Consider the following 10,282-nt stretch of genomic DNA (forward strand, 5'->3'; position numbering starts at 1 on the left):
CAGAAGTTCACCCCCTAAGCCACCCCCAGACCTTCGCAGCGCAGCTCAAGCACGCCGCCCTCACCTCCACCCAGACCAGCAGCAGCTCAACAAGCACACACCAGCTTTCTGGGTTTGACCACACAGATTTTGAGAGCCAGGCACTAGTCTCGGGGACTGTTAATTCTTTCTGGCTGTTGCCCTACGAGAAAGTCTCCAAATCCTATTAGAACATTACTGGTAAAGGTTCATATCTAACACCAGTGAAGTGCCACAGTGTCACCAGCAAGCTGGGAAGCAATTCAGAGCAGTAGCAGTGGAAAGCTGTGGCACTAGCCTCGTTGTGTGCACCTGCAGGAGAAGTTTGGTCCTTAAGCCAGTTAAATTGCCTGGTACTATTAAAGTAAGTGCAGACAGACTAATTCCAGACAAGATTTGTTCTACTGAAACCACCTGGGGAGAGTCACCAGTATCTCACAGGTGTTTGTCACAAGTTAAAGTGAATTATAATACCATATGCAGTTTTTCCTTGTAATGTTTTTGAAGGGAATGAAAAACTAGAAGCTTTAACATTATTTTTTTTAACACACTGGAATGAAATGAAAAAATAGAAAAGAATTCAAGAGCTATAAAGCAGACACTATAAATACTTTCAGGAAACCTTGGATATCAGTGTTTTGCTAGTTTTTAATAGAACTTAAATACATACACTTGAGAATTAAAACCAGGACATGTTCACACTGAAAATATGTACCAACTCACGGCAGTCCCCAGCAGGCTGTGGTACACATCTCAAGCACCTCAATCACAGGGGAAGCAGTCTACTAGTTTAATATGCTGCAAAAAATCCCTTCACATATAGTTTCTATCTCATCCTTAACTCCTGCAGAGCAGCACAAATACCAATACCACTGGTTAGGTTAGTGGCCTCAAGAACATGGAGTATGCCAAGACCTTGGGTGTAATAACAAGCACGTTCGTGACCATCTAAGAGAGCAGGGATCTTACTCATGGGACAGACACGAAACCACCCAGCTGTAAAGGAAGACCAAGTAACCTGCTTGCTGCACCTTCTTGCAAACTCCCTTGACCTTTCATGTGCCAAGTGCTCCAGATGCACTCTTAACAGTGATATTAATTTCACAGCCATCTTCATGAACCCCTCTTTTCAGGGAAGAAAGATGAGACTATGAAACACTTGAAGTCACTTTGCTGCATCCACTAGGACCTTTCTCAAAGTTTCTTATTTTTGTTTAAAGTTCAATTCTTGTTCAGGAACTTAACCTGACTCATTCCAGTTTACATGGCTGTCAAGTTAATAACTTGTTACCACAGCACCTTCACTGCTGTAATTTGTTCACTAGCAGATCACGGCCACCTCCACTGCTGGAAAGGGACCACTCAGGTTCCTGTGCCCTTTCAAAAGGCCAAACAGTTATCACTGTCCTACACCTCCCCACTCCAGACAGCATCACGCTCAGTGAAGTTATAGGCATCTTTAAAATTAGCTCTTCATGTTCACAGAAACATGAATGACGTGTCCATCAGTGCTTCATACACTTGAGGGAGAACAGAAGCGGACAGCATCAGTGTTTCCCGTAGAAGTTACAGATCTGGTATTTGCATGTTACTGAGGTAACTGAGGCCCCTGGCTCACGAAGGGTTAAGCAAGCAGTGTCCTGCTGCAGGGTAAGAGGAGGGCTGACAGATGAGGCATAAGCTTGAGACAAATGAGGTTAAGTTTCACAAGTTTCTCTCTCCTTTCAAGAAAAGCATGAATCAGTCGATAGTGACGGTATTCTAGTACGTCAGGTCAGCTATAAAACCAACCATGCAAACACTCTGCTGCAAGGAAGCAAGAACACAGGAAGGCTTACTTACTGTTTACACCAGGAGGAGGGAGGGAGGGAGGGAGGACAGACAGCGTGACCCGCCCTTACAGCAAGGGTCATGTGTTTGACTAAAACCTCTCAGATATTTCAGTAAGACCATCAGGCAGTATTTATATGGCTTAAGTGACAAACCAAATAAAGTTTGCAGTACAGATACACAATTTCTCCATTTCATACTTTGATAGCTTCTGAAAAAAAACAACAAACTTGCCCTTCCAGAATGAGAGACCTTTTCCTAGGAGTAAGAAAACTTAAGATGGGGCAGAAAACCAGTGACATGGTTCATTAACCAAAGCTGTCAGGAATAGAGTAACCTTTTCTGACAGTATGTTGCAGGATTAGGAAAATTATTATCACCTGTTGGCTGCTTCTCCCACCTCCTGCCCAGAAGCAACAGCAGCTTATGCAAAACCTGCTTCCCCCAACTCCCTCCCCGCCTGTTCCCAGAACCCCCCCTCCGCCCTGACACCAACTGCTCTTCGGGCCACACCGAACACATCAGGCAGTTGATCAGTTGCTTCTTGGAAAGAAAGCAGAAGTGGTTTTTCAAATCTAGATACATTCCAATTCACTGAGTAGACCTAGAAGCAGTTGTACTGAAACAACTGGTAGGGAAAAAAAAAAGAGTTCATTCTGGCTGCACTGCTAAGAACTTTCACACCGAAGTATGGCCTTACGTGAAAAAAATACTGCTCAGTGACTTGCATCTTGAAAGCTCTTAGTCCAAGTGAATAGCTCCAAACTAAAGCTTAGCTTTAGCACTACACTATTACAACAAATGACCCAGAGCCAATGCAAGCAAAAAAAAAATCCAGAGAACACTGAAGCTTAATTATTTTGATAAACAGAAACCAGACAGTTATACTACAAATACACACTGGAGTGTTTTGTTATAAACGTTGTTACATTGTCCTCACTGCCCTGAGAAAGGAATTCACCTTGCAAGGGAGTTACTTATCTCTAGATTTTTATGAAGTCTTGCAGATTAAAGTCCTTAGTTTGAATTGGAGACACTTCCTACTAAAATTCAGTTTGTCTGAAAAGGTACACAAACCAGCTGAATGTTGTACAAGCCAAAGGTCACATTAACCTTCAGTTCAGAGATCAAATTTTGATTCCTTGACAGCAGGTCTCCAGGACTCAAGAGTACCTAATGCTGACATCCCCCTGCCACAGTCTGGTCCAGTACCGCAAACATGCTCGTGCATACAGAGGCTCAACCAAGAATGGAGGTGACTTAATATCAGTATTACACACCACAATACTGTAACTTGCTTAATCTGCAAAGGCTTAACTATAAAGTGCTTTTGTATTGCAGAGTTTCTCATACAGGAAGGTCCAAAAGTAAGGCTTCGCCAATCTGTTCGTTCCTCAACAGTGCTGCCAGGGAACAGCAGTGAACCAGCCAGGCTTACCCTCCCCGTGCTCCCTGAAGCAGGGCATTTCACCCTTCTCTATTTAAAGATAAGCCAGTTTGCAAAACTGGAGTTTTAGCAGCATGCAGCTACCACAGTTGAATCCACCATTGATTTAAATGCATCCTTAAACTAGATACCTTACCACCATCTACATTCTCTGAAGAGTCCCGTGTTAGCTGTTTTAAGGGTCGTGACAACTGCACTTTACCTTTGCTCAGCATGTGAACTGCACCAACATACTTCAGCCGGAGAGGATTAACCAGGTCATGCTGAAGCTGGGTTTAGAGGTGTTTTAGACCAACTGAACCTTATGTCACGACTCCGTCTTAATCAAGTTCAGACAGTACTTAAAATAGAATTAATTGGAATACCAGCAGGGACTATAACCCAGCGAAGCCTCTTATTTATTACCATACATTCCTCACGTGTATTTATAGTAGAAGCTATTCCTGGTCACAAGACGGAGACATTCACCAAGAAAAAGTGTAATTGTGAAATACCCCATTGGCACTGTTTAGCCATTTTAGGGGGTCACCACATGTACTCAAAGTAAATTTGGATGTAATCATGATGCCAAAGAACACAGCTAAGTCACTAACACAGAAGATTACCACCCAACCCGTGGCCAGGTTCCCCACCCGCAGAGCGCAGGCGTGTACCGCGCAGAAGCCTCCTTTATGCTCAGACTGTGCACCCCGGTGCAGCTCTGTCAGCACAAAGAATCACTTAAACCAAGAAATAGAAGCTGGTTTAAAGTAAGTGCTGCAGCAGCTATTCATTGTCAAACAAATTCATAAGCTAAGTGTCAGAATTACTCATTTAATGGTGTCTAGGGTAAATGCTGGAAGGCATCAACAGGCTCCACAAGTGACCATGCAGCAACTTCCTGCAGAGCAGTAACTGCAAATCTTGCTTATAAGCATTTGGCAAACTCTGGAGATCTAGACAGCCCATCCACAAACATTCCCTTTTCAAAACCTGTTGTTAAAGAAGGTTTGTTTCAACAGTCCTGAAGGACACTCCACTACCGAGTTTCAGGTTTTTCCTTCCAACAGGTGAAGCAGTAAAAGTAATTAAGGTCTTGAATAAAAACTTTGAAAGGAATCAGCAGTTTGAATCTGTTCTCAGACTAGACTAAGCAGGAAGAGGTTTTATTCCATCGAAACTGATCTAAACTGTCATGTCACTGTACGTTCACAGATACTGCTAAGCTTGATCACAAGAGCCAAACACAAGGGGTTTTCACATGGGAATCTTGAAATTAGCTTAATTACTGCTGCATCCATTTAAATTACATGGAGATACAGTTGGAGAATCTAAGATAGTTTAAGCCTACTGTGAAATCAAGGTAGTGTATTAAATGAAAGGCTTTTTCAAAGGCAATCAAAAAGATATTGCAACCAACTTTCTAAAGATGGAAAGTTTAAACACCCAGCATCAGCTACTGATAGAATTAAGATGTTAAAAAAGCTGATTTGTTGAGAATGACATACTTGAAACCTGGAAAGTAGTGTCACTGCAAAAAACCCAAAACAGATCTACTGAATAGAAGCAGCAGTGTTAGTATTTGCAGTCTATACAACTCCTAACACAGACTTGTCTGTTGTTTTGAACAATGTCAGTGTTCTCCCAAGTTTAGAAGATCAGCTGAAAGTCTGCACGAAGGCCAGTGCAGATCTTCTTACAGGTCACGGTTAGCAGCATCCGAAACGTGACCCACCAACTACCAGTGGGCACCAGAGCGCTTTAGGCAGAGTCAGGAATGCACAGCACAGCAGCAGTAGTCCCGACATCATCCCCCTTCATCTGCTTAGGAAAAACCACTGTGCCTCACCTGTTTTAGGCCATCCCTGCTCTGGATTAATGAGATTAATCAAACCTAGGTGTTGTGCAAATTTTATGCCTTTAAACAGTTCTTACCTGAGAGTGAAAGTTTGAAATTGTTGTCGTTTCAATGTCCTTCTTGCCCAAAATTTCCATTTTCACTGGAGTGTTAGGAAAGTTAAAAGCAAAGTAATCCAGGAAGTCTGGTAAATAAGCAGCTGCTCCATGGACTATGGCTAAAGCATAGTAAGCTGCATTTTTATCATTTTCACTGAATGACAACGCAAGAAACTCTTCTGCAAATCTCTCCATCTCCACTGGAGACAAAAATGAGAGTTCGTCCATGTAAGCGTGAAGGACCAGAGCACCGCCATTGGACTGATGTTCTTCATGAATGAAGTTACTAAATTTAGTGCCAGTTTTCAAGAAGCTGCTGCGAACAGAGTGCTCCTGGTGCGTCACAAACGGCGTTTGTACTCCCTGGGGTATTCGATACTCCTGCATACCCAAATTCAGTCTGCAGAGCTGCTCATCCTTCAGATACCTGAAGGATTCCTTGTTCATCTCTAAGTTATCACACTGTCCTTGAGACAGAGTCTCTTTGTCAATGCGAGTGAGTCCAGCACACACCGTCTGCACTTCTTTGTTGTACATCTTCAGGCGTTTTCCCCTCACATCTTCCCGGTGTTTCTTTTTCTTTTTTTTCTTTATCTTCTTCATAATAAGACTGTCAGCTCGCTGGGTTTTGCCATTTTCATCTGGAGTTTCTGCAGCAACAATAAAGAGGAGATTAGAGTTCTACAGTTGCAGCATATTCACCCAAGAAGAATCAAGACCTCTCATTTGCTAAAGCTATCTATTCCCAATGAAGACTGACCGACAGTCACACCTTGACCTTCGACTCCCATGACTTATACAACAAAAAAATGCAGCACATCCAGTTGTTATGCAAAGAAATCCCTGAATTAAAGAAATTTTCCAAAACTCAAGCTCAATATTTTAGAAGTATTTCAATTTTTAATATTTATTACAATATCTTTAAAAGGAGTCCACATTTCAGAACATCTATAATTAAGTACATTAATAACTTCTGACATTTAAGGCAGTGCCATGCAGGGGAAGAGGATAAACAAGTATGTGTAACATTTAAACATTAAGACTTTGGTTACAGAACACTTCCCTGATTTTGGATACACAATGCAGGAGCAAAACAGAGTGCAGCTGAAGAGGTACAAGCATTATTGACATTTAAAGGTAAAAATACTTAGAGTAGTTCAGTTTCTGGCCCAAAAACTGCTTATCTTTCGTATTAAAGCATCTGAATCACCACATCCACATCTTCAACTATCTTTTGCTAGTCTTACCCCATTAATTCTGAGCTAGAAGTTAAGAGGAGGTTGTTTGGTTTTATTTTTTTTTAAAGGTCAATCAACCTGTAAAAGGCTAAAGGCTAAGAGATAAAGTGTAAAGAAGTAGTTCTGTTAGGCAAAATGTAATAGTTTAATTGCTCATCTTTTAGGAATAAAAGCTAATTCAAATAATTATTTAGCAAGTGACAATGGTAGTTAGAAATCTTGATGGTCCAGCTGTTAAAAAATCCAATTGCCAAGATTTTAATCTGCCTGAATCAAAGAACTATTTCATGCCAACAATGCACAGAAACCTCCAAGAGCCGTATTCCCAGGGTAGCTGCGGGGATCAGAAAAATCTGCTGAAGGCAACACCTGACTAGAAGAAGCAACAGCCTCAGTTTTTCAGTTTCCCACAGCACAGGGAACTTTTTTCCTTTTTTTATCTGCAAAGTTACCAAGTTTGTACTCGCTCTTTATTCTCTTGCAGTACTTGAAGTTAAAGAAAAAAACATGTTACACTGATTTACTGGAAAAGGTGTAACGATAAATACATGCAGCTTCAAGTTACTTGGTCTACCCACAGTATTTAACTGTATTGTTACTAGTTTGGTGTTGGAGCTCTTTACTAAAGATCGTTGACCTTCATAAGAGCCCAGTGTAACGAACAGAATTACTCATGAAGCAAAGAGAGTTAATTGCTTAATAGTAACTTCATACAATTGTCTTAGGACCTGAAATACAAGTTTTCACAGTACTGCTGTTAGCCTTTACAAACAGCAAATGCCCTTATTTTTGTATTACAGCTAGGGAAACTGGGAAAAGAAAGGTGGTATCACTTGTTTTGGTAAGCCAACTGAAACAGTTCTTTGAATAAGCTTTTCTGGAAGCCTCGGAAGTTACGCGTGCATAAGCTTACTCAATCACCAGGCTCTCAAGTACAGATACTGCTTTACTAACTGCAGTGAACGTACTAATCACACAGAAGATCTTTGTTCTGGGGGGACCAGAGATTCCAAGATGAAACTAAACAAGAATTCCACGCCACTGCTGAGCTGTTGGGACTACTTCCCTGTAGATCTTTCTAAGTTAATTTTTGGTTGTTAGAAGTGTCTTATTGTAAGCATTTCTAATTTTAGATATAGTCTTAAAACCTCAGATGTGCACTAGTTTTAATTCAGAGTCTCTTCCTGTTGGAAGATATTCCCTAATAGCAGACGTACACCCAGCACTCTTTGTATTTTGGAATTTCCAGTGAACACTGGTCTATTTTCGGGATAAAAGCTATCCTGGCTGCTGCTGCACCCACCGAACACAGCAGAGTCCCACTATGCAGTGAGAGCAACCTCTGTATTAAGTGAAGCTTGACAGTGACATTACGGTAATGCGTGACAATCTTGAAGGAAATATCAGTTTAATTATTCCTTTAAATAAATGGAAAACCTCCAGTACCTCAAACCCAGAGAAAGCTATAGCCAGGTCATCAAACCATGGGCTCCCACAGTGAGGCAGAGCAACAGCAGTGTCAATCACTCAGCTACTCTGAAACTATCAGACATCACATAACTGAACACACCAGTACCACTATTAAACAGCAAAATGACTGGAGATGTTCACTGTCACCTGTGGCCAAAGATATAAATAATACAAAGAAATAGGCAGTTTAATTAGATTATAGAATTAAAAACTGATAGTGAAAGACAGGAAAAGAAACACAGCCCCATCCAAAACCCACTACATGTGCAGTCTGGGACAAGTACTGAAGAGCTTCAGACTTCCAGTTAGCAAACAGCTTTCCTCTGAAATCCGGAATTCAGGTGGTGAGTTTAAGAGTGTTTCAGCCTTCGTTAAAAGGCCTCATTTGATTACTGGGTTAGAACTGACACACACTGACGCTCCCAGTCTACAAAGATCTACTACTTCTGTAGTTTTATCAACATTTATCAAGCTAAACTTTGACATTTACAATCCAGTAGCTTTTACAGTCACTATTCAAACACAATGGTTTAGAAGCATTAAGCAGTAGTGAAAAGTCTCTCCCCGTAAGAGTTTTGCCCATTCTTAAGACAGTATGACCTAGAGTTTACACTCTATACCTAACTTTTCTAAGTACGTGCATCTATAGTTTCTTTGGCACAATACCTCCACATACGCTCCTGAAGCATAATTCACAACACAGTATCTTTATTACAGCAGCTTCTGTAATTGCTTTTTATCGACGTTGCTCTCACCAAGAGGCTTTTTACTATCACAAATTGGTGTGCAGAACTAAAACTGTCATTCTGTACTGTTAAAAAAAAGTAAGAGACACCCTCACTCACCCCCCAAAATCCAGAGGCGTTTTGGCCTTCCTATCAGAGAAAGCCCGGGGCACTTATTAAAAAACTACACCGAAAAGCCCCAACAACCCAGCAGCTCCTCGGTTTAGCACACACTACCGCAGGCACAGCAGGAAGGACGCCTCACCGCCAGCGCGCTCGTGTGCGGAACCTGCCAGGAGAGCGACTCTGACGAGCAGCCCCCGAGCCAGAGCAGCAGCGGCGGAGCCCCCGCTCCTCGCCGGGGGCCTGCGGCTCGGCCCCCCCCGCCCCATCGCCCCGGCTCCGCGCTCAGCCCCAGCGCGGGGGAAGCGTCGTGCCCCGCCACGGCAGGAAACAGCGACCGGGGCTGCCGGACCCGCGGGCGGCTCCCGCTGCCCCGCGCACCCCTCCACGGCCGCGGGCATAGCCTGGGGGCTCCGGGCGCTTTCCTCGGCTCCCGCCTTCGACCGGGCGAGGCCGAGGCCGAGCCCGAGCCCCGCCGAGGCGGGCGGCGTGCGAGGCCGCCGCCGAGGGACGTGGCGGGCGGGCTCCGGCGGGCTGCCGGGGCGATCCGAGGCGGGCGGCACCGGCCCGGCCGCGCGGGCGGCGGCCGCTCGGCCCCGCTGCCTTCCCGCCCCGCTCCTCACCTCGCTTGCCGGGCCGCCCGGCCGCCCCGTCCGCGGGGCTGCCCCGCCTCGCCTTCTGCGGCTGCCCGGCGGCCGGGCGGCCGGGCTCGGGGCCGGCGGCGGGGCGGTGCCGGTGGTGGTGGTGGCGGCGCTCCTCGAGCGCGGCGGGCGGCGGCAGGCTCAGCGGGGAGAAGGTGAAGAGCCCGGCGGCGGGCAGGCCGGGCAGGGCGGCCGGGGGCAGCGGCTCCGCCGGGCCGGGCCCCGCCAGCAGCTGCTGGCTCAGCCGGGCCCGCTTGCCCCCGCCCGCCGCCTCGCCGGGAGGGCCCCGCCGCCGCCGCCCGCTGCCGCGAGGCCGGCCGGGCCGGTCCCCCGAGGGGAGCGGGGGCGGCTCCTCCGGGGCCCGGGACACGGCGCGCACCGCAGCGACCTGCGCAGCCATTTCGCCGTCTCCCTCACACACATTTAAATGGCCCGAGCGCCCGGCGGCAGCTGCGCAGGCGCCGCGCGGCGCCCTCTGGGAGCGGTAGTTCGGGGCGGGGGCGGGGCCCGCCCAGAGCGCCTGCGCGGGGCGGCCGCCGGTCACGTGGGCGGGGGCGGCGCGCGCGGCGCCGCCGAAAATCGCGGGTTGGCCCCCGAGCGGCGGCTGCGGTGGCCCTGGGCGGACCGGCCGCGCAGGCCCGTAAATAAACTTTATTCTTATGGCGTTTCTCGCGCGTCGTAAAACGCCTCCTCGGTTAAATAGCGGCCGCGGGACGCCAGCGCGACCTGGGGGCTCGAGGCGTGACATGGCGGCCTCGGGCCTGCCCCCGCCCCGGGCGCCGCCCCCAGGCAGCGGCGTTGTCAGGGGTACGGTGAGCTCGGTACGGTGAGCTCGGTACGGTGAGCTCGGTACGG

At 46.5% G+C, this 10,282-nt stretch overlaps 1 protein-coding gene across 5 annotated transcripts in view; it reads right to left on the reverse strand.

Moving 5' to 3' along the window:
* Positions 1-9,965, reverse strand: part of LOC141954252 (protein PHTF1-like) — a 28,614-nt gene extending 18,649 nt beyond the window's left edge. For 3 of the 5 annotated variants that reach the window (XM_074893578.1, XM_074893577.1, XM_074893576.1), the window contains exons 1-2: positions 9,410-9,842; positions 5,210-5,880 (exon numbers count right to left, since the gene is read on the reverse strand). In XM_074893578.1, the coding sequence (XP_074749679.1) occupies positions 5,210-5,880; positions 9,410-9,827 (1,089 nt within the window). In that variant the 5' untranslated portion in view covers positions 9,828-9,842. Of the gene's footprint in view, positions 1-5,209; positions 5,881-9,409 lie in introns of all 5 variants that reach the window. The other 2 variants (XR_012632135.1, XM_074893580.1) reach the window with 2 other exon arrangements.
* Between the last annotated feature and the right edge of the window lie 317 nt (positions 9,966-10,282).

The sequence above is a fragment of the Strix uralensis genome, chromosome 24, assembly GCF_047716275.1.
Source record: "Strix uralensis isolate ZFMK-TIS-50842 chromosome 24, bStrUra1, whole genome shotgun sequence".
Taxonomy (NCBI): Eukaryota; Metazoa; Chordata; class Aves; order Strigiformes; family Strigidae; genus Strix; species Strix uralensis.